At 39.6% G+C, this 24,422-nt stretch overlaps 4 protein-coding genes and 1 long non-coding RNA gene across 7 annotated transcripts; 3 read left to right on the top strand and 2 right to left on the bottom strand.

Annotated features, from left to right (window-relative positions):
* The first annotated feature begins 194 nt into the window (after positions 1–194).
* LOC135440741 (mitochondrial import inner membrane translocase subunit TIM44) lies at positions 195–5,098 on the top strand. 2 transcript variants are annotated; one of them, XM_064700082.1, is made up of 4 exons: positions 195–390; positions 3,026–3,106; positions 3,172–3,709; positions 3,762–5,098. In XM_064700082.1, the coding sequence occupies exons 1-4, from the start codon at positions 319–321 to the stop codon at positions 4,424–4,426; spliced, it is 1,356 nt and encodes a 451-aa protein (XP_064556152.1). In that variant the 5' UTR covers positions 195–318; the 3' UTR covers positions 4,427–5,098. The 2 variants fall into 2 exon arrangements, with proteins under 2 accessions (XP_064556152.1, XP_064556159.1); XM_064700089.1 differs by lacking the exon at positions 195–390 and adding an exon at positions 2,580–2,900.
* On the bottom strand, positions 432–2,213 carry nanos. 2 transcript variants are annotated; one of them, XM_064700114.1, is made up of 5 exons: positions 2,073–2,213; positions 1,611–1,995; positions 1,340–1,395; positions 947–1,282; positions 432–881 (listed from the first exon to the last, which is right to left on the bottom strand). In XM_064700114.1, the coding sequence occupies exons 1-5, from the start codon at positions 2,112–2,114 to the stop codon at positions 618–620; spliced, it is 1,083 nt and encodes a 360-aa protein (XP_064556184.1). In that variant the 5' UTR covers positions 2,115–2,213; the 3' UTR covers positions 432–617. The 2 variants fall into 2 exon arrangements, with proteins under 2 accessions (XP_064556184.1, XP_064556175.1); XM_064700105.1 differs by having other exon boundaries at positions 947–1,395.
* Positions 5,099–6,345: 1,247 nt separating the features above from the next.
* On the top strand, positions 6,346–10,976 carry LOC135436259 (uncharacterized). The gene is made up of 4 exons (XM_064693852.1): positions 6,346–6,641; positions 7,765–7,868; positions 10,057–10,364; positions 10,435–10,976. Exons 1-4 carry the CDS (start codon positions 6,575–6,577, stop codon positions 10,571–10,573), a joined length of 618 nt encoding a protein of 205 aa, XP_064549922.1. The 5' UTR covers positions 6,346–6,574; the 3' UTR covers positions 10,574–10,976.
* Positions 10,977–12,496: 1,520 nt separating this feature from the next.
* On the top strand, positions 12,497–20,350 carry Ppcs (phosphopantothenoylcysteine synthetase). The gene is made up of 6 exons (XM_064693648.1): positions 12,497–12,632; positions 13,424–13,580; positions 13,667–14,110; positions 19,499–19,684; positions 19,764–19,901; positions 19,965–20,350. Exons 2-6 carry the CDS (start codon positions 13,455–13,457, stop codon positions 20,010–20,012), a joined length of 942 nt encoding a protein of 313 aa, XP_064549718.1. The 5' UTR covers positions 12,497–12,632; positions 13,424–13,454; the 3' UTR covers positions 20,013–20,350.
* LOC135436208 (uncharacterized) lies at positions 13,721–14,585 on the bottom strand. Its single transcript, XR_010437498.1, has 2 exons — positions 14,097–14,585; positions 13,721–14,036 (listed from the first exon to the last, which is right to left on the bottom strand). It is a non-coding gene; the product is annotated as an uncharacterized LOC135436208 (long non-coding RNA).
* Positions 20,351–24,422: the final 4,072 nt, after the last annotated feature.

Raw genomic sequence — 24,422 nt, 5'->3', positions numbered from 1 at the left:
TTGAAGATAAGATCATTAAATAAATATATAAAAAAGATATATATTGGTAATGAGCGATAATACAAAAAAAAATGAAACATGTAATAAAAATTGGGTTGTTAATCAACTTTTTTATGTCAAAATTTAAAAACTTGTACTGTGAAAAGGTTGCCATCGAAAATATTCATTGCTCTTTTCTTTAGCAAATATTCAAATCATACATCACGATTGGCAGTTCGAAATTCAAAGTCTTTCCATCCAAAATTAATAGATAAATATATATATATCAGACCAGTATTGCAGATTATCTGACCGCTAAGATTCTTAGCGTTACCAAAAATGCTGGCACAAATCAATAAGCCAGTTTTGAGACATTTTTATCGGCCGCTACGATTTTACAATTCCGATATTGTAAGTATATTCTAGTGATTGAATTTATGAAACAAACATAATTTTGAAGTTTGAACGTGTTTAGTTACTGATTACACTAAACTGACCGAAGTGCTAAACAAAATATAATAAAATCGATCGCGCTAGGCGCATTATTCTTGCAGCTTGTTTTTGACCGTTTTAGTGTGGAACGCGTATATACAACTGTTATATAAACGCTTGAAAAGCTACCAGAACTTTTCCCACTCTTAAACTTTCATCTGCTGCTTGTAGTAGTTGCTTTTGGCCAATCGAAATGACTCTGCCTTAATGGCATCCTCCATTGTGACAATGGGTTTCTTAGGACAGTATTTTATGGTGTGCGCCGAGTCGCCGGATGCTCCGCATATGGGGCACACATAAGTGCGAAGCTTGGGACACAGCACACGTCCGTACGCGTCACGCACTGTATGGCTGTTGACCACAGCTTCGGGTTCGTTATTGTTTTCACAGAAAACACAATGTCTAGGCACCTTTTAAGCGCAGAAAATGGAGGATGATTATATACTTTCGCACGCAAGGAAGTTCATCTACTTACCAGTTCCTTGGTCTTTCCATTGTTGTACCGCTTGTTCAGTTTGTTATTGCTTATGTTCAAATTACTTAAATTACGCATGTGATCTGGCGGCACGGCCAAGCCCATAGTGTTAATATTGTTTTGGCTAGCAGTTGGCATTGCCAATCCCATGTTGGCTGGCACATTAGGCATGTAGGACATAGACATGCTTCGCCAAACATGGTTAAGGTGCTCCCGATAATTGTTGAGATTGATCCAATGGGCAGCAGCCAGTGAAGACGGGAAGGTGGCACCTTCAGCCGTTGCATTCCCAGTACCTGCCGATGAAATAGGAACCTGGCTTGGCAACTGTGACGACTGCGGCGCAACGGAACTATGATTATTGTACTGAAAACGATTAAATTCATCGCTCACATAGCCATTAGCTGCAAACTCCTGCATCGCATCCTGTGTAGAACAATTGCCAGTGTCTATTTATGTGGATTTAAATTAATTAGAGCTATTTTACGACTGAATGTTAACTTTTCTAACTGATCAACAGTGAAACATTTCCCCGGCTTGGAGAGCCTCTTTAATGACGTTTAAGAAATGCTCAAATCAAAGTTCAATAACCGAAAAACTTCAAATTCTTATGGTTCACTTGTGACTGTACCGTTGCCTATCTATCTATCCCACTCGCACTCACCTGCGTTGCTGGCCGTGAGAAAAGCAAACATTTTTAGTGAATGCGCTATCTCGTCCTCTTGGTGATGATTCGCAGCAGCAGCGGAGGCGGCCAATGCCAACTGATGCTGCGCAAAAGCAAGTTGTTGCTGTTGCTGCTGCAGCAGCAGGTGGTATTGATATTGACGCTGCATCAGTAGTGTACTGGCCGCAGTAGAGGCATTCAAGTTTACGTGGTTACTGTCCGTCAGCAGGGGAAATTGAGTCGACGACAAACTAGGTTCCGGTGTCAGTGGGGTCGTTGGGGGACTCAGAGTTGCTGATGAGACTGGTGGCGAGATGTTGTGTGAGGTCGTGTCCAAGTACATATTGAGTCCGCCAAGACCGCGGAAGGACGACATATTGTCCTAAGTGGAAAAAAAATATCATTTTGATTTTTTTTTCTTCAAAAGTAACCTTTGACTTTGTAATGGCGTCCACTTACAATTGGTGTATTGCCTTCCAGGCTGCTGCCACTGCGAAACATGACAATGCCAATGACTATGTATATTGATTGGAATGTAGGATGTACTAAGTGCCGTTAATGCACTTTTTGTTTTGCACCAATTGTTACACACATAAAACTAAGTTAATATTTTTTTAAAATTTGAAGTATTTTTGTGCGCTACTTCTTTGTATTTAATATTTATTTATGGTGAAACTGAAATTCACTGTGCAAAAATGGCGCGCAAGTACAAAAGAAATTGTCAAATCCCAAAGATCGGCAACTGGCGCCAACTACAAAAGCAAATGTGTATGTATGTACATATGTAAGTGAAATGAGAATACGTACTGCGTTCCCGTAGCTCAATTCCTGGAAGTCGGCTAAGCTTGGCCGAGTAACGGTTTCAATCGGCGCAATACGCTCTCCCAAAGAGTTGCCACATGGTCTCAGAAGCGAATGCCTGAAAGGGAATCGACAAAATAGTAAAACTAAGCAAGCAAGACATACAAATCAATTCATATAATACATATCATCTATAGTTTTGGCGACAATCAACCGCCATTACTCCATAATTACGATTGCTGCACATACACCACCCCATTGATTCCAACAATTTGAAATACGCTGCCGACCACATTCATTGCACAGCACTATACTCGTCGTTTGCCAACACTGCACGCTCAAAACAGCTGATGCTCAAATTTTGATACGTGCGTTTCAGAGTGCGAATTACATAAATTTGGTACGATTGACGTGAGTTCGCTAAGCATTTATCACATAGCGAAAGTCCGGCTGAAAATCATCGTAGCAGCAGCACCTGTCACCATGGTAGGTTCATACAGTTTTGGTAGGCGCAGCTATTGAAACTAATTTTCACATGTGACTGATTCGAGGTTAAACTTGGCCCGAGTACATCCCAGTTAATCTATATGCCCGCTTCTTATTCTTTGCAGTACAAATTGGCCGCCTTAGCGCGCGAGCGCGCCTGCTTCATTACGTATCAGTTAGCGAGTTACAACCTGCAACAACAGCCGGTAAGTATTAGTGTATTTAAAACCTACACACAAATACATATGCTTTCAATTTGTGCACGGAATAGCAACGTTTATATAGCTCACCCGGACGTCGGCCCGGCTTTTTTTCACAATTCATTGACAATGTGAGGAGTGAAATGGATAAGAACAAGGAGATGAAAGATAGCATAAAAAAGTTTCGCGAAGAGGCACAAAAACTTGAACAATCGGATGCTTTAAAGTCGGCGCGGCAAAAGTTCAACATTGTTGAATCGGAAGCGCAAAAGTCGTCGAACATATTGAAGGAACAGTTGGGCGCCATCAAGGAAAAAGTGGGTGATGTTATTGACGATGCTTCCAAATCGGACCTGGCCAAAAAGGTATCTGAGGAGCTTTCCAAAACGGCAAAGGGCGTTAGTGACACCATAACGGACACTAGCGGTAAACTTGGCCAGTCTGGAGCTTTTCAAGCTATCTCTGATACAACGAAACTGCTTAAAAAAGAAATGAATGAAACGAGTATAGAAAATCGCGTATATTGCTCGCCGGTTAGGCTGCGAAAGCGTGTGCAAGTGGATATGTCCGATAGCACGCGTGTTGTGGAGGCGAATACCGAGGCATTAGGTAAGCGGTGTGTTCCTATCGGCTAGAAAAGTAAATAACTATTTGTTTTTAGGATTGGAGCTCCATAAAGACTCCAAGTTCTACCAGTCTTGGGAGAATTTCAAAAATAACAACACGTATGTGAACAAAGTTCTCGACTGGAAAGTGAAGTACGATGAATCGGAAAATCCTGTAATCAGAGCCTCCCGTCTGCTCACCGACAAGGTGTCCGATGTAATGGGCGGTCTATTTTCTAAAACAGAGCTTTCCGAGACGATGACTGAACTGGTCAAAATCGATCCCAACTTTGATCAGAAGGAGTTTTTATATGACTGCGAAAAGGACATTATACCGAATGTCTTAGAGGCCATTGTGCGAGGCGATCTGGAAATCCTAAAGGACTGGTGCTTTGAAAGTACGTACAACATAATTGCCACGCCCATAATGCAAGCGAAAAAGTCTGGCCTGTATCTGGACTCCAAGATCCTGGACATTGAGAACATCGAGCTCGCCATGGGAAAAGTCATGGAGCAGGGGCCAGTGCTAATCATCACGTTCCAGGCGCAGCAGATCATGTGCGTGCGCGACCAAAAGGCCCAAGTTGTCGAGGGCAATCCCGACAAGGTAATGCGTGTTCATTACGTGTGGGTGCTTTGCCGCGATCGCAACGAACTCAATCCCAAGGCTGCCTGGCGGCTGATGGAGCTATCAGCCAATAGCCAGGAGCAATTTGTTTAAACGTGCTGCACACAATTTACCTCTAAGCAGTTTAAGTTTCTCATCAATCCCAGACACTACACACCAACGACAGACACTTCTACAAACCCGTAGCAGTTGGTTTTAAATGTGTGCAAAAGTTTCGCTCTTATATTACTTCGATGGTTTTGTCAGCTGCTAGTCGCGTGCGTTTGTTAATCGAGCCGGAGCTGCTGGTCAGTTTCCTATTTTATCTGTGATGCAGTAGATTACTGGCTCGACTGTGCATCTAGCGCGTGGCTCTGGCGGACCACGGTCATCGTCGGCTACGCTTCACCCTGACCGCCCATTCATGGCGCTATATATGTTGTATATTTTAACCTATCTTGTAAGCTGTATATGAACCTGTGAGCTTGGGTGCTCAGAGTGCGGCGTGGCCGGCGGCGCTCGGAGGCCGCAAGTGTTTGGCCCAAATTTAAATGAAGCTAAAAGTGCAAGCAATTAGTAATTCTTAAGTTAAATTGTTGAGTATAGGAGATTTGTTACGTATTTTTAGGGCCAGTTTAAGCACCCGTTTGGCTTAGACATAAATTCACTGTACCGAATAGCTGAAACTAAAAAGCCACATATACAAAGCCCACACAACAATTTGTAAAACCAAAACGCTACACAAATAACTTCTAGAATAAAATAATAAAATACCTTTACATAAAAGAGATAAATGTATATCAATGTCATTGTTAGTTTGGGTTTATATCTGTGTAGAAAAAGAAGAAAAACGTGTTATTCCAGTAATTTCAACAAACAACATTTAATGAACAATTGCAATTCTTTATTATTAATAAAAATTATATTTCTAGTTTCTTAAATCATATTCACTTAATTTGTACATTTTTAGCCATTAGCATTTGCCGAAACTAGAAAATAACAATTTTTTATATGTTTGTTTAAAATCTTATAAACCAAAACAATTAGAAACGGAACTCCGACCTTTAAACATTTGTCTTACGGATTTGCAGATGTCAGAATAGTGAAACTCGTTAATGTTAAGTTTGATATAAATAATTTGAAAAATATATTTTGCCATACAAAAACTAATTTTTCAACCGATTCTTCCTATAGTTCTATATAATAAAGTAATGCGCCATTAAGAAGATTTTGCTATAATTTCAGCAGTATAGTTACACTAATAAATTCCGTGTTTGGTCAAGATATCCTAACACAAAAGATTTTCATACAAGAACTTAATTTTCGACCGATCTTTCCTAGTGCAGCTATTTGATATAGTGCTTCAATGTTGATAACTTATTACATTTATGTCAGCAATATGATATACTGTTCCTTTCCGGCCGGTTGCAAGATATGTACTGCCTGCAACAGAAAGCCGTACCTGTGCAATGTTGCAAAAGAATGGTTTTAAATTTGAGAGACTATTTTGCGTAGAAACAAACAAGAGGACAGGTGGACGGGCGGACTGACAGATATGGCTATATCAACTCGGCTGTTGATGCTCTGTTTTAGAATATATACACTTTATGAGGTCGGAAATGTCTCCTGCTATGCGTTAAAAATTTCATGAATTTCTACAAGGGTATATTAAAATAACCTCTACATGAGAGTTAAAAGCTGAACAACGGTCTCCGGTCTCGAACCCCAGGCAAGTGGATTGTGCTGTAATTGATAGTGCTATAAAATAAAGTTAGGTTGTTGTCTTACAACTATATCCTATACCGATAAAGGAGTGTAACAACAACAGAAAGTGTCAGAGTTGGTACATTCGTACCACATGTGGCAGCGAGTCAGTAGCTACAACACGAACTGGTTTGCGAAACCCAAATAAGTTCTCTTAGTCATTCGTTTTTATGCCCGTTATCTTTGAACTTGACGAAAGCTCTTCAGCTTTGAAACCTCTCAAAAGCTTAAACACTACTCACATAAAGAATTAGCGTTCAGTCTTTAATCGCAACTTGTCGTGAACGCACGCGCAGAAAGGTCGCGAACGTGGACGCGTTAAATGATCAAACAGTGTTTTATGTTTAAATAATTGGTTGCTAAAAATCCCAAAGCTTACTCACCTGGGAAAAATATCAGCTGACGCACTTGAGTGAACATTATTTAATTTTCAACCGTGTGATAAGCGAATTCATTAATAATTGATAAAAAAAAAGTTTTCAGGCAAATAAAGCGAAAATGCGTGTCAGCAACGGTTTAACATTCTGCAGTGTGTTGCTCTTTGTGCTTCTGACGACGGGTTTCTGTAAGTACATACACACACACACACGCATAACATAGACAGACAGATAGCCAAGGCACACACAAATATCCACGCAGCGTCTCAATATTTATTTTTCACTCGTATATTATCTGCAAAACTAGTTTCGAATGCAGCTGGAAGGCAGGATAGCCGAAGGCAGAAAAGCTGTTGGATAGTCAATTACCCTTTCTTTAACTGTTAATAATAAGAGACGCGGGTCTGTGTCCGGGCCCGGGCGAGTTTTGAAGACAAGCTTACAGCGCATAAATATCTTATTTTATAATGACAACTGCCTTCAGTCAGTAACCAAGAGCCATGAAATAAATATCAAGGTTCGTCTACTGAAAATATATATAATACACATGTATTTAGCGTTATCGTGTTCCTATAAGTTTTTGCTTCCTTATAAAGTTGGTCTTGGCTAGGCCTGCTCATTGCCCGATAAGATATTGCTTGAGATTATAATAACGAATGCTGTCTATGATAAGCAATTGATTCATGCGTGGGGGTACTTTTTTTTGCAATGTTTTTTATAACCTCTATTCTTAAATAGCAACTAAATATTTTTTTTATCGATGTATAGGCCAAAAATCCACATTTTTGGAGCAACCTTTTTGGAATTATTCGCAAATCTTTATTTCTGTGCGCGTTTTTGGCGCGATTTATGTCCGTTTTATGTGTTGCGCATGACAAACAGATTTTGAAACGCGTCTGTGGCATTAGGAATGTGCTTATTTCTTGTGCTATGTACATATATAGCACATATTATATACAAATATATGTATATGGTATATATAGACTGTTTTTGTTGTATTTGATATTAAGCTTGCCGGTTTGGCTTGTCGTTTCTACACGTTTATTTGTTTGCTTAAAAGTATCTCCAAAAATTATGTCAGCATCTGATAAGTCGACAGCAGATAATATGTTTTTTGCGTGTTGTGCGATTTCTGGGTAAGATAAATATTTTCATTGGACCAATAAACAAAGGTGCGATATGTTTTAAAGTCGCACAGCATGTGCAAATATTTGAAGATCTGTTTGTAAAAGAAACGCCTTTCAAGGAAAATGCCATGCACAAATATTTATTTAATGTCTTGATCTGTTCTGGTTAATTGCATTTTTACAGCTCATGCCAAGCCCTTGGAAGAACTGAAGAAAACTGATACCGCGTTAAATGATGCGAATGGGCAGGGACCCAAAAATAAAACAGCTGTCAGCGCTGGCGAAGAGGTAAGCTAATCGCTTTTGTGAGCCGGCAGACAGAAAAGACCGACTTTAAGAGACAGACCGAATTTACGATGGATTCGAAATGAAATATGATATGATAGCTATGCAGCCCGGCCGGTTTATTTTTAAACACAGAACCGGAAATTTACGCTTTAAGAAATTTTTATTTATTTTCACTTTGATTAAATGCAAAAACCGCAAGAAAGACACGCGCGCTGTTTGCCTTATAAGGCCCAAATGCACGCAACGATCATTTCAGTGGCCACAATTTGCATAAAATTAATAAAAATAAAAACTGAAGAAGCGATGAGGGTTTTTAGCGTCTTAGTCACGAAATTCCATAAAAATTAACTTATAATTGAAACAGACAACAAGCACGGTGTGTTGGGTTTTAAGTGGTGAAGCGGTTGTTCCCTCTGTCGTCATGGCTATGACTCAGACCTTACCCAAAGCAAATCTCTTTCAAGCCGAGTTCTAAGTTATTTGTGACGTTTCAATGTCGCATTCCGGCTAAACCAATTTAACTTCACGCATTTAGCAAGCGATTTCACCTGTGCACATAAAATATCATTTTCCTCCAATTGCCTGGCTAACACCTAAGCACTATTTATTGTATTTTGTTATGATTGTCGCTAGTTGTAAATAATTTAAGCGTTTAGAGTGAAACACGAGGCGAGGCGGTAGATGGAAACACAATGACAAGTCACGTACCAGCATTTATTGTCGAGAACTACTTACTCGGCTTTATTGAATTACTGACCAAACATGATCTAGTCCGCTTCGGCTTACAACCCTTGGGTCAGTAGAAAGCTTAGAGTATGAGTTGTGCAATCAACCCGCCTTTAAGCAAAACGTGTTTCTAATAGCTGTAATCAGACCTTGGTTTGGTTCCAGACGCAATAACGGTCGTCGGAGCAAAAGGAAACTCTTTGGTGTCTGCGCATATTAGAGAATATGTATTTAAATTACAGAATATATATTTAAAATGTCTAGCAATTATAGTTTTAAAGATAGTCGCGATTATACAGAAAGACGCACAGTCATGACAAGTCATTTCGCCATCTTGATCAAGGGTATATAAACATGATTTTTCTGTTTGATTCATACATTTTCGCAAAACCATTTTACCTGTTTTATTTTCATATTCAATGAGTGCAATTAAATATATATTCGTAAGAGTTATTTTTTTTTAAGTACATATTATGTCCAGTAGTTTATATATCATTAGCTGGTATTTCACGGTCTTGCCCGGTCGAAGTTTTTGCATAAAAAATTGTCCTTTGATTTTCCGTCCATGGATAATTTAAATATACATGTACTATCTTGAACCCCCAGTCTAACCACGCGTGGAGAATATTAAAGCTGAAAAATAAACTTTCGTTCAAGCAACCATTGACATTTTCGATGCGAAAGGATTTTCACAAAGATCTTTGACAATGCTTTTGAAGCAAATTCCAATTCGCTAAAACAGGTATTAAGTTTTATGTAATGCCGATCGGACGAGGCTTAAAACTTCACCCATGACAGTCTTTGACCCATGTACATCCTCGGTGGTTTTGCGAAAAGTGTGAAACACGTCTCAAATTAATTTCCATAAAGATTAACTTCACCCACTAAATCTTTAAACTTCAATCCCATCAAGATGGGATGGATTTTTCAAAAAATTAGTTTGAGCCCGATCGAGTTTTCGTGCATCTTCATCGCGTAAGGTAACTACAGTTTCCTAGCTCTTATAGTTTGAGCTGTGCGTTGATCATTCAGTCAGTCAGTCAGTCCCGATTGATATATTTTTTATATTCATTTTCATTCATAATAATACGAAATTACTGTAATTTTTAGGACCCAGGATGAGAATAACTTATTTTATATTAAACCACAATTAGAATTTTGTAAACCGTAACCTCAATTATATGGGTGTTAATTTGCATTTACTTTTAATCACATATTATCGCATCTATTTTATATGTTAAATTTGACGGTATCTATTGCCGTAATTTGTCAAGCTCATGACGGCAGGCTGCGGAAACTAATCGGCCGCAAATAATAGACATTTAATCACGTGCCAAACAAATCATCGACCTATATTCATTTAAATATAAATATATATACATATATATACATATTTATATGTATGTATGGCTATGTTTATATTTTTATAAGGTGGGCGTCTAACGGTTCTGATATTTTTCAGCTCAACACGGCCACGAATTTAGTGCTGGCCGGAAATTATAAATACGATGTGGAAATACTCGAATCTGGCGACAACGAGGATGCAAATCGAGATAGCAGCGAAGAGTTGGAGGAGCGTTTCAAGGGTCATGGAATCTACAACACAGACACCGATACTTTCGTATCCGAAAATATTGAGATGACGCCCGTGGATGTTGAGTCTAGTGCCATAAGCGAAAGCCATATGCTGCTCAGCATAGTACTTGTCGTGGTGGCTCTGCTGTCAGTCTGCCTGTATGCGGGACTGGTTATATGGAGATCGCATTTAGAGTACGTTGCAAGCTGCTAATTACTGGCATGTATTTGAAAAGTTCTAATTACTGATCTCTTGTTTCTATAGGCAGCGTTATGGCATGCGCGAGAGACTAGTGAATCGGGATGTGGATGAATGGGGCATTGATGACACGAATTATCATGTGACATATCCGCACACACTCAGTCCCTACGCCCCAACAACTACGGCTACGACGCGATCGTAGTCTTATTTCATATTCGTGTAGGATGAGATTCAATTACGCTTAAGCCCATTTTAAATTGCACTTGATAACATTGTTAATTGAGCGCATCCCATGAGTTCACACTCGCATACCCTGGGTGTGGACATGGACGGATGCATTGTCAATTAACCACATACACACACACACACACACACAATCACACGTCAAATAATAATTCTAAAGGTCATCTAATAGAAGTTTCGGCCCGATGTTGGGCATGCCAATTTAGTTTTAAGTTTCTGTGATATTGTTCTAGAGACTCTGTGCAACTTTAAAATAACAACACACTCAGAGTCAACAATTAAAATATTTTGTAAAAGCAATTTTTGCATAGGTGCCTGTAAATGCATTAAACAACCTAAAATAAACGTTGTTTTTAAATCAATTATAATCGTTAACTTGGTGCCATTTTAAATTCTGTTCTTTTTGGTTTTCAGGCATGACCGTCGCGAGCTGTTAACAAACAGTAGCTTTACAGGGCGTATACTCCATGTTACTTTAAAATACAATTAAGTTGGCAGCTTCTGTGTGTATCAGCACTAACACTAACCAAATAACAAATAGACCGGACAGACCGTACTTTCGATGGTGACATTCGTTATTTTTGCGGCTGGTCCAAACTCGCCTTCGTTTTTGTTCGGGTTCGAGACATGCCCGCATGCTCTCACAGCAAGAGAGTAAGAATACATATGGCCTGTGTCGTGGAACGGCAACGCTGTCTTTTTACTCGCTCACTCTACAAGAAACTGCTTTGGCTTACTCTCATCCATATGATTTGTGCGATAGAAAGGCATCGCTGTTTTTTATCTCGCTCCCACTACAGGAAACTGCTTGGGCTTACTCTCAGTGCTTTTTCAATTTGTCTATGTGCCGTTTAAATGTTTGTGTGTGTATGTGCCCGCACAAGCAAAAATGCCCACAAATTCAATTTTGTCAAAAGTCGGTGGCATTTCTTCCCTTTTGATTGGACGAGTAATATGAAATAATGAAAGGGTTTGCCTCGTCGATGCGAAATTTTTTCATTTTAGCTCGTTCTTCTTCGAAAGGGTACCTAAGCGTTGGCATGTGTGCATTTAAAAGTTTTTGGACTTGCCATTCACGCATACTTGCGTATTTTGTATATGATTAGAAGCATTTATGCGCATGTATGCCAGTCCCTGCCTGCCTGTCCGATGCAAATTTGACAATATTTTTGGATATCTGAATTGCAAGCTCTACACACACACACAGAGACACAAATGTGTGTGAATGGGCTGATCATGGGCGCAAAATTTCTTCTTTTTATGATTTAGGGTTTGAATTGAATAGCTTGAATATGATAAGTCAATAAAATCAATAATACAATAAATATATACATATGTATATACATACATAATTGAAGATTTTAATTATTGCACAAATATCCGCTGGTCATAAAATTATTTAAGTGATCAGTCACTTGACCTATGTACATACATACCTATGTATGTACATATGCAAGTGCAGGTGCTTGCCAAAAGTTTACCCATTCGGCCCAACGGGCTGCTGTAGGTAATAAGGGGTCAACATTCATTCATCAATTCAAACCCTAAATCCATGCCAATAATGATATTTTTAAATTTTGCGCCCATGATCAGCCCATTCACACACATTTGTGTCAGGTTTGTCCAGTCTATATGTTATTTGGTTAGTGGTATCAGATTGGTTAGGAAACCAGTGTTGCCACACTACTGACGGTAGCTCATTAACTTTCACTTATTACTCCCCACCTAATTAAATTATTGCGAATTCAGTGTTTCTCTTCATATAAATAATGAATAACATCGATTTATGAATATTAATTGATATTATTTTAAAGAGTCGCTTCTAACAGATCTGCTCCTCGTAAGACAAAGCTGCTCCACACTTAACAGTTCAAAGCAACAGCTGTCTTTGTAGCAATTTGCACTTTGAACTTGTGCTTGTTTCGCTAAATATAAAGTGCGCGTGTCCTATACTTGAATTTGAGGTATTTGTCCTAATTTTCCATTCAAGAGTCTCTGTTTGGCTTTTTAATCATAAGGTAAGGATAGAGGTGAGCAGAAACTGTGATACAAACCGGCAAAAGCAGCAACATTTCTATACATAGATGTCACACGGTATGGCAGTGTGCAAAGTAACTCAAGTTCTCATTGGTATGACTGTTAACGTCCATTTAAGTTCGACGTGTACTCCTTTACTCTCTCATTCGCGAAACAACAATTTTGTGCCATTGCCGTTTCATCGCACTTGTTTGGAACATTTGTCCATTATATGCACAAGACATAGTGCAACCAAAACAGACACGAGAGAAATTGGGCCTCTCTATATGTGCGTACTCTATACTACCGTTAAAATGCGAACGCGAATGCGCACTCTTGTCGAACAGTTTCATTGATAAGAAGGCTAAGTGAAAGTCTCTTGGCAGAGACTCGAAAACGTCTGCCAGTACACAGTTGTCCGTCGCCGTCACTGCAGCTAGCGTTGCGCCGAGCGGAGTGCAGTCAGTCAAGATTGAATTTAGATAGTGCGAAAGTTCTGACGCGCTGTCCGTGTAGTTGTAGACGCCACATGCAGCACACGTTGTGCTGTAATTAATTTAGTTGCGTGGCTTAATTTTGTTGCCGCTGTAGTCGCTTTAATTGTTCCAGTTACCGCTCGCTTTTTAGCAGTGTCAGTGTGTGAGTGTGTGTGTTGTGTGATTGTCTGTGCGTGGGTGTTTTTCATATCAATTAACGGTAAAAGCCAGGCATCGTTTTGAACGCTTTTGTTTTTGTGCTTCCTTGCGCGCTTCCTTTTCCTTTCGCCCGGACTTGTTCATCCGCGTGCCAACAGTAGTTAGACAGGACCATCTGGAGAAAACAATATGACGCACTGGGAGGACTTTTACAACACACATCTGCCGCCAGCAGATTTCGAGGATAATCGCTCTCTGCTTAAGGAGTTCTGCGAACGACATAATAAGCTTCAGAATCGGATTGTGCTCGTTACGGTAAAAACTTGACCCACTCATTCAGTAATGCCCTCAAATCCCAACTAATGAGCTAACCACTCTCTTAATTCATATATTTTCCGCAGTCGGGCGGCACCACAGTCCCCCTGGAGCATAATACTGTACGTTTTGTGGACAACTTTAGCGCCGGCACTCGGGGCTCGGCGAGCGCCGAGTACTTTCTGGATCACGATTATGCCGTCATTTTCATGTATCGCCACAAGTCACTGGAGCCGTTCACTCGCCACTTCACTGGCCAGCAGTTCTTCGATATGCTGGACATAGCGGACAACAGCCAGAGCTCTACGATAGCTATCAAGCCAGACTCAGTCGACGTGTTTGCGCCGGTGCTGGCCAAGTATAAGATAGCGCGCGAGACCCAAATGATTCTCTACGTCAACTTCACCAGCGTTGTCGACTACATGTGGCTGCTGCGCGCAGCCTGCGAGTGCCTGGCTGCGTTTGAGGAGCGTGCTGTGTTATATTTGGCAGCAGCTGTATCCGATTTCTACATACCCGAGGATATGATGGTGAGTCGCAGCGAACGCCGTGCCTCAATCTCCGTGCATTGGGCCTCCCACGAGGTGGTCATGTGGGAAATCTTGTAATTGATTGCACTCGTCATTCAATGACTGGCGGCGTCGCCAGCTCCAGTTGCCTGGAAGTTGCTTTTTATCGATTCGCAATGTTGATTGCCTGCGTTTGCCATCGGCTCTGCCTTTGACATATTTTCTCTTCACATAATTGACGTCAGTCCTAGTTCTACCAGGAGCATGAGGAGCAGCAGCATCAGCGGGAGAGGTCGACAGCAGCTTAATATTAACTATTGCTTCTGACACGCTGCTCCCTTGTCTCAATATCAAATGCCTGTCAGCAGCAGTGACTATGTGTGTATATATGTATGTATATATGTATATATATATATATGTACATATATACATATATATACATATGTATCTCTATCGGCGTCCTTGAGCTAACAACAGCATCAGCCTTAACATTGTCATGTTGCCTTTAATTTGATTTGCATAAATTTGCTTGTTGTGGCCACGTGACCGTGTTCTCCCCTCCCTCCCACTACCCAGTCTAGGGGCTGTGCTCGACTACATTTTATTTTCATTTCACTTTTACCACTTATTTACATGTTCATGTAGCTTTGGTTGCATCCTCCGCTTGTTATACTCTGCCTCTGTCTCCGCATCCACTCATCGTTGTCGCCTGTCGCCTGTCAGCTGACTTTCTGGTGCTTATATATTCAGTGTTCAGCGGCAAAATGTTTTCAAGTACATGCATCAAACGCTCATTGCTGGAGGCGTTCGTCGTCGCGCCGTGGGCTGCTGGCAGTTTTCACTGACTACCAAAGCACGCCCACCCGAGCCCCACCCACTCACATAAATATACATACACATCCACATGAAAAAGTGTTGGGGCAGGTAAACTGAAAGTTTTCCACTTGTCGCCTACCTTTCAGCCTCTCAGCTTCGTGCTGGCATTTTCAACGCTCTATTTACGTTTAGCTCGTGCATTTCCGCTCGGCCTCATGCTTGAGGCGATCCCAGAGCGTCAGCTGTTGGTAGGGCGTTAGCCACAAATCCTTCGCTTGATTGAAAGCTTGGATGTTCTCGCAACCCCATTGCTTACTTTTCAAAGTGCAATGACGAAAATTGCCTGTTGATGTGGGTACTTTGGCAGGTCCGTTTTACCTGGCAGTTAATTTGTCAACAAATTCACTTATTATGAAAATGCCCAACTGCATCTCCATCGAGTTGCGATGCCATATACACTCCATAGGCATTTATAGCTAAATTACTCATATGTTGCTTGAAGAAAACTAAGACATGTGTGTACTTCATTTAGTAGTTTATAAATATGTCTGACCTTTGTAAGCCGCACGGGTTCAAACGCGGAATCCCTAATTTTATTTACCGAACTTTAAATCGGGTAAATTAGATGAAGATTATCCGAACTTAACCTGAACATATCAGCATTTTCCAAAAATTGGATTGATTCGTAAATCTTGCTTAGATATTTGACAATATGTATTTATTTGGTATTTAATGATTATAAAATTTTTTGAAAATCCGTTAATGTTTTAAAAAATTAAGAAACAAACACGATTTGAAATATAGGTTCACGAACCAGAGCTCATTGCCAGTGTAGAGAGCAACATTACATTTTTGCTTGCAGACATTGTCTGAACCTTACATCTTAAAATATGAATTTCAACTCCTGCAGTCAGACAATCTTTATAAACTATGCAGTTCGGGTGGTTTTCAGATAGGGCATTTAACACCCACTAAAAGTCTCAAGAACAATGTCAAGAAATTCAAAGCCGTACAACCTTAAGGTAAATTTATGCAAATGCGGCAAACAAGTTGACATTTCGTAAGGATTTAGTAGGGACAAACACCGTCGGTAAAGTAAATTCTAATAAGCCAAAACCAACTAGAAATTATATATGTCAACTACTCGAATAAAAAGAAGCAAGGACAAAGGGATAGAGACGAAGCGAGAGATAGCCAAAGTAATGACACTGGGCGCAAAAAGGGCGACGAGCTCAAATTCGCAAATCAAATCAGATGACTTTACGAGAGCACGCATGAGCGCACACAAAGGGACGGCGACCTATACAGTTATTCGGCGGCACTCCACTCACGCAAAAAGTCACGCATTCATACTCACCAAGAAAGTGAGTACACAGTCTTGGAGCAAGGACAGATGAAAAGAGGGAACGTGAATAAGTAGCCAAATTCAATGTCAACAGCTGTTGGCAGTTCTTAAAAACAAGCGTAGCTAAAAACGGTCTACCTGAGACTGCTCGACTAGCATAAACCCTGTTGCTTTCTGTGTTCATAGAATAATAAAAATAATAAGAATAAGTAATTGGGTAAGATGTGTCTTACTTTCAATATCAGAATCAAAGCCGCCAGTTATAGGTAGATATGCAAAAAGTTCAGTTTCTGTATGAAAATATATACGTATTGAAATATATTTAGAAATAAATTAATTACAAAGTTTCAATAAAACCGTCATTGTGACAATTTAAAACAAAACCTGAAGGCGTGGATGTGAGAGATAAGGTTAATTGCCTTCTACAAACATTGACCTCAGTTTTTTCCCAAACGGTAGATTTTGCGAAAATCGTGAAACTCGTCTTTTTTTTCAAAATGTTCGCAGTTGTGGGTGAAATTAAAGAAACCGCTGGAAAGTCCTTATGTAGAGTGTTGAAAATAGTGTTTAGGCTGTGCGATGTTTATCAGTCCAGCAGGACCCACAATATATATATTTATTTTTTTTATTTATTTATTTATTTATTAGTGGTCGACAAAACGAGTGTCTTCCTAATTATTCAATACATTTTATATACAATTATGAAAATTAAATGCTTAAAGCCTAGTTAGGGAACACAAATTTCTAATAGCATCACCGACCGATGGAGGTGTTTTATTTGCCAGACCGGCCAGCTGTGCCCCTTTTCACAGCTAATTTTGTCAGTGACGCTATTAGAGCCTACATCTAAGAAGAAGGGTGTAAGTAGGAAAAAGTGTTCTTAACTAAAATTAAAAATAATCTTAATTTGCTATATTATTTAAGAATATACCATAAATAGGAGAAAAGAAAGTAAGAAGATTGTTAATAAAGTAAAGAACTGTATGCTAGATGTACAGAGTGTTAAGTAGATAGGATAAAGAGATAGTAATGGGAAATCACCGACCCGGTGGGGGAAAATTTACAGCCAGTCCGGCAAGCTATGCCCTTGCTCATAGCTGGGAATGGTCAGTGACTTCCCGAAGGTATCCTGAAAGCAACGATTTTATTAGGGGTAGAGAAAGTTCGGTAGAGAATGCAAACTATTGTAATTTTTACATAGCACGCGAAAAGGATTGTGCATAGCGTAGTCTGCTGTGCACGTCGATAGGAATAAGGGGCGGTAATTTCTGGCTGGTCTAGCCGGAACAGAGAATTGAAGACGCCCCAGCAGAAAAGGAGAATCTATATCGCCAACAACCAACTTATGTAGAAAGACAACACCGAGAATTGTCCTACGGTTGGTTAACGACGGAAGATTAAAAAGAAGCAGCCTGCTGGAATAGGATGGCAACCGAAGATTAGGGTCCCAATTTAAACCTCGTAAAGCAAAAAGCAGAAATTGCTTCTGAACAGATTCAATACAATCCTGGCTATTGTTATACTGCGGAGACCAGATACAAGAGCAGTATTCAAGGATAGGACGAACAAGAGAGATGTACAGAAGTTTCGTTATAAAAGGATCGTTATAATGATAGAATAAGTTTCACGTCGTCCGCATACATGAGTACACGGGCATGGGATATAACAGAGGGGAGATCATTTATAAAAAGAGTAAAGAGTAAAGGTCCAAGATGACTACCTTGAGGAACACCAGAAGTAACGTGAACCTGTTTAGAGGTAGTCAGCCTCAGCATTACTCTTTGGGTCCTACCTTTTAAATAAGAACGGAGGGAAACCTATTCGGTCAAGTTTAAAAAGTAAAATGTCATGGTGCACAGAGTCAAACGCCTTACTGAGTTCAGTGTAAATGACATCAGTTTACATTTTCGAAAGGAACCATCATTTACCAAGGAAGTAAACTCAAGCAGATTGGTCGTAGTTGACCGATTTTTTACGAATCCATGTTGAACAGGGGAAACAACTGATTTGCAGAAATGCTGCAAATTCGAAGTGATTATTTTTTCAAATAATTTAGGAATAGCGGACAGTTTTGCAATGCCCCTGTAATTTTGTATATCAGACTTTCCACCTTTCTTGTGGAGGGGAATGATATAAGATTCTTTCCAAAGAGATGGAAAGACAGAAGATTCAAGGGATAGATTAAAAAGCTTTAGCAATGGATAAACAAGGGAAGAACTACACTCCTTGAGTAGACAACTAGGAATATTGTCAGGCCCAGGAGAGAAAAAAGATTTTAAAGAATTTAAAGCTAAAAGGAGAGAGGAATGGGAAATAATTGGAGGAGGTATAGAACTAGAGGAAGTAATAGTATAAGGGTAAGAATTATTATTAGGACAGACTGAAGAGTATGTATGTATGTATATGTAATAACCGAAAGAGATAGGAAGCTGTAATTTTTACTGTATTTACTTTACTTGCTAAAACGGGGTATTCACTATATATAAGCTGTTAAAATATATAAATCGTTTATATACATAAGCTTACGTAAAGTTATGCTACTCCTTATTGTGAAAGTTAAGGACATTAAAACATCTTGCCCCAAAAGCTTTAAGTTCGAATTAGCAAAAGCGTCGGCAGCGACTGCGACGTTAGCGTTGCGCAGTTGTCAATGTCGCTTTGGTTCGTCTTCGTTGTCATCTCATTGCCTGCAGCTAGGTTTTTCATTTCACTCAGCGCCCGCAAAATGTCCTGGCTACTTAGGCTTATCTGTCTATCTGTCCGTACTGCTTGCCTGTCAGTTGCCTTGTGAGCGAAAAGAAAATGAGACTGGTCAGCAGTTGGGGGAGAAACCTAATCAGCGGCGGGGTATTATGTTCAACAAGTAGTCGGACATGTGCCCAGTAGCCCACGCTGCGTATGTGTTATATTTAAAGAGCAAATGCGCAGCGAGGCGTCATCGTCAGCTCATTACCACTGAGTTATACTTTCAATTAGTTGTAATACATTTGCCATGTGGCAAGCGCCAAGAGTTAAATTTCATGTGGCGTGCCAAAAGCCATGGAAAGGGGAGGGAGGAGGGAGGTGGAATGCAACCCTGGCCTTTAGCTGCGCCACGGTGTTGTCTGTGCGCAAGCACACATGTCGGGCTCTGTGTGGGGGTGTTGTTGTGAGCTCCCACTTCCATTGGGTTGCAATCTCATCGCAGCAATTTATACGCATCGTTGGCTTGTCATTCCATTTATATGCTACACCACTCACCGTTGCAGCCCACACACAAAATGCAATCGGGAGATGGAGCTCCTACGATTTCGCTGCAATTGGTGCCGAAAATGCTGGCACCACTAGCCAGCCTGTGGGTGCCGCATGCCTTTGTGGTCTCCTTCAAGCTGGAAACGGACGAGAATCTATTGATTGTCAAGGCACGCGACAGCCTCAACAAATACAAGCATAAGGTAAGCGATGTTAACCCCATATTTGTGTTCAAAGCTACATACTGAACTCATTCTTTCGCGGATAATTTTTTTTTGGTAGCTGGTTATTGCCAACGTTCTGCAGACACGCAAACATCGTGTTGTCTTTGTAACGCCGACAGATTCCTATGAGCTGCATTTGAGTCGCGAGCAGGCGCTGCAGGGCCTGGAGATAGAGGAGCCCATTGTGGCCGACGTGGTGAGTGCGAAACGTGCCTTACAAAAGGCAGCTCTCAGTAAAAATATTTTTATTCCGTTGCAGGTGCAAAAACATGGCGACTTCATCAGCAGCGCCGAGCAGCGCCAATGACCGTTGTCGATGCGCCGCCGGCAGCAGCAGCAGCAGCACCACCACCACCATCACCACCACCAGCAGCAGCATTACCGCCAACTGCCAACCGGTGGTAGCAGCAGTAGCAACGTCGACACCGCCGCAGCAACGGATTATTGCGTGACCAGTTCGCATTATTGCCACGTCCTAAATCCGGGCACGCTAAGTTTCGGACGAAAATATTGAGCAGGTTATAGCGCCATGTCCATTTGCATATTTTGTACGTTTAATTTTGTTGTCTATATTTATGGTTAATATCTATCTTCTTGTGGCTACGCCCTAGATGGACGCATCATATTTGATGATGGATGAACGAGCATGTTTTGTTGTGTTTTGTTGTGTTTTGTTTGTTGTTGATGTATTTGGTTTATCGTTGGCTGTTTGGAAAATGATGTCACCTCCTGCATTACAAATTTCCATTTATGCGTTCTCTGGCTCCCAATTTCTGTCATCAAGCATACGTACCGTGGTGCACTTTGGCACAAATCTGAGATCATCAATAATCAGTTTTGTTTATGCTCATATTCCCTTGCGGCTCTCGTGGCCAGAGCATCGCGTGAGCACTCATCCACAAATTAGCCACCCACACATACACTTATATACCCGAACGAATGCAAACACCTACACACATACAGGGGCTTCATTAAATTGCAATTTGCAGACTGGCCCTGACGGCTGTCGGTTGCAGGCATTGCGACAATTGATTTACAAGCCGTGCATAGCAATAACTACAGCAAAAACAATAACAGCAACTGCGGAACCTGCCAAATGTCCTTGGCTGTTCAAATTTATGGTGGCGTATACTTAATGCCTTGACGCTTGTCTGGCTCAAGCAGGTCAAGTGGCGTTTAAAGGTCAGTTTTGAATACAGTGCAACTCAACATGAAGTTCTGACAGCTGCCACTGGAAAATTAAAATTTAATTGGGGGCAAAAGAAGAAATATAGCAGAACGACAAGCAAGAAAAACTAATTAACGCAGCGCCCGCAAAAAAAGGGCCGCAACACGAAATTCTTGTATATAGAACAAAGCAGGAACCGACGCAGACAGCACAGACCATTGACAGCGGCAGCTGCCACTTTGGCCTCTCCAAGGTCTTGGGACAGCCTTTTTTGCACATGTTTATTGCATGTTCTGTTACTGGCGCCTTTTATCTACGGCTTTGCCGCCTAATCTACCTGCCTTAACTGTTCCCTGGTTGTGGCCTGTGCGACCAAAGGTCCAAAGCTGACGCCACTTCCGGCCACATTTTCGGTTTCGGTTTTCTTTCAGCCCCAAACTAGGCAACATGTTTTTTGGTGCGCTCGTTCAGCAGCTGTGGCGTAATATTTAACAACTTTTTCTCTTTAATGCTTGTGCGCGCGTAAATGTGTTTGTGTATGTGTGTGCGGGTGGGTGTGTGAATGTGCTGCAAATTAGATTTTATTGCGTTCACACGTACAACACACAAAAATGAATACATAAGAGGATAGTGGATTAAGTCAAGGACCAATTTCAATGTGGACATGGCAAAAAACAAGCTATCAAAACTGGCTAGTAGCAAATTAACTTTCAGAAGGAATTTTCTTTCGTTTAAAATAATTTAAGCGTTTTGGGTCTGTGGCTATGCTTATTATCTGACGCTTACCTTTGTTCAGCTAGTTCTGCCAAATCGGCATTTAGTCATTTAATTTTTCTAAGCTAAATAGAAATAGTTTATAAATGTACATGAGATCCTTTGGATTTATCGTTAACAATTTATCATATGAAGTTTGTGCTCTTTGGCAGCTTGTGACGATATTAAGCTCTTGAAATATCTAAATAAAACCTGTACATATTGATTGTACATACATACGCTTGAAGATAATAACCTGTTGCCACTTGTCGTATTTTCTGGATAGTGCTGTTTTTATTGCCGTACATGCTTCTACCCACAATCAACCCACACACCAGCTGGAGAGGACTGTTTTGTTTTTCTTTCCGTCTTTGCCCCCAAGCCACGCCCACAACATTTGATACCACTCGCATATTTATGCTCTATATATGTATGTTTCCCTCTGCCTCCTTGTATCGATTGCGCATTTAAAATACATACAAACATAAAAATTCTGCTCGCAAGCCAAATGACGTATAATAAAATATGTACTCGAATTTTGTGTGGACAACTAGCCAAAAATGCGAGCGCAGGATAAAGGCTCCACTCTGATTATTTCCAATTAATTGAACTCGTCTGTTATTCATCTGCAGTTATTAAGGAAGAGTGTGTTATAATAATTTAAACAGTTTATGTGTCAGTTTATGTGTCAATAAAGAAATATTCATATCCGATTCATAGGACTGAATTCCATTTTCTATACAAACACTTTGTAAGTTTTGTAATCTGCTTTGTAAATAATAATTTTTGTGGAATGTCATTGCATGTCCAAATATTATAAAAGGCAAGAGAGATACCTAAACAATTTAAATAATCTAATTTGAACTTTCCATAAAAACGTCCAACATTTAAATGAATTATATATTCGATGAAAATCACTTTAAAAATTTAATATAAATGTTCTTAGAAAACCTACAATAAAATAATCCGCATCTTAAATATCAATTGTCAATGACAGCTGGAAGAGGTTTAAACGTACCCAAACAAAACAAAAACGAACCAATCCTTCAATGTTTTAATATTCTGAGCAATCGGACCAAAAATACAAATCAGATAAAAACGAAATAGAATTTGAAGTATACATATATCAGAAATTACGTTGCATTAAATTGATATACACATTAAAATTAATATACATAAGTATCTATTAAATCGACCTAAGTGTATACATTCATATATATCTATATATATATATATATACATAAATATATAATTGCGACTATTTATTCTATATAACTCGCAAGTTTATGTCTAAAATTGTTAAACAAATTTAAATATGAAATCAAAATTCAATTTCTATGCAGCAATCTATTTATTGTTGAAATCGGCCAAACTCTTATTAAAATTACAGTGCAAATATAATAAGAAATTGAAAACCAACCAACCAAAAATCAGAAGGTATTTGTAAACTGTTATAAATTGTTTGTTTACATACATTAATGTTTACTGAATGAACTTTGTCTTATGTCTTGAGTCAACATTATGTGAATATAACTACAAATAATTACGTAATATATATATAATATGTACTCGCATATATTTAAACGCGTGTGTATAAAACTGATGAAAAATAACTTTAATTGTTTAAAATTCAATTTTGTGTTTTCTTCTTTGGGAAATATGATGTTGCATACAAAAGCACTTGATGTTGCACTAATCTGCACCAATAAAAATATTTCGGCTACTTGGTTGACATCCATAAGCTAAAAAGGCTGTTTCTAGTAGAGCGGGAAAGAATGCAATTGAACATTCTGCTATAAGGAAGCTCTTATAATGGAAAGTCTCGACAAGGAAATTCCCCATTTTATAGGGCTATATACAGTGTTTAAATCCTTTTCATAAAATGATCAATAATTTTAAAAAATGGGAAACAGAATACGTAATGCCAGAAGTACTTTTCGGTAGATTATAAGATTCAGGGTTAATTCAAAAAGAATCATCTTCGAGAAGTGAGAAAAGAGAAAAAGAAGACTGACTGACCGTAAGAGCTAGGAAACTGAAATTTTCATTGTAGTTACCTTAAGTGATGAAGGTGCACGTTAAGACGGGGTTTTGGGAAATTCCATGCATGTGTGTAAAAATCGCGAAAAACGTTTGTGGGTAACTTTTTTGTTTACCATCCGATAGGCAAACCCATTTTCAAAGATCTTTGTTCAAATTCATTAGAGGGGTTTCAAACTTTTCGAAAAATGCATTCCTCCTAGATGGAATTGGGGGTCAAAGATTTGGTGGGTTACGTTTCATGTTCAAATTTATTTTCAAAGCTCAATTATAAAAAATTATTGAGACGTGTTTCTTAATTTTTGCAGAATCCTAGCTTCCTTGCTGGAAAATGCGTTTCAAAGATTTGTTGGCCCAAGTTTTTAGTTTCGTCCGATTTGCTTCAAACCTATTTTTGAATCTCTACATAAGAACTTAATGAAAACCTGAATTAGCGATTTTGGACTTTTCACCCACAATTATGGAAATTTAGGGGAACTTTTGCAACTTTTTTTGTTTATTATCGGTTTCTTAATCATTATCAAAGATCTTTTAGAGGATTTATTTGATACGCTTTTCGCAAAGTTCACAGCTCTTGGATGGCAAGTGCCTCAAGATTCTCACCACAAGAATTACAAAAGTGGAAGCCGTTGAAGCCAAAATTTGGTTCCTCATTGGTCAAAGTTTAAGTAATTTGTGTAAGGTATGATCAGGTTATTGACTACTGCAGCAGGGTAAGATGCTGACGACTTTTTAGCCAGCTGATGGGACGAGCCC

This window comes from Drosophila montana, unplaced genomic scaffold (assembly GCF_035044405.1).
Source record: "Drosophila montana isolate Dmon_TW-CO22-7 unplaced genomic scaffold, ASM3504440v1 contig_1083_1, whole genome shotgun sequence".
NCBI classification, from domain to species: Eukaryota; Metazoa; Arthropoda; class Insecta; order Diptera; family Drosophilidae; genus Drosophila; species Drosophila montana.
Note: the sequence above shows the minus strand (reverse complement) of the source record. Positions and strands in the feature narration are given on the sequence as shown.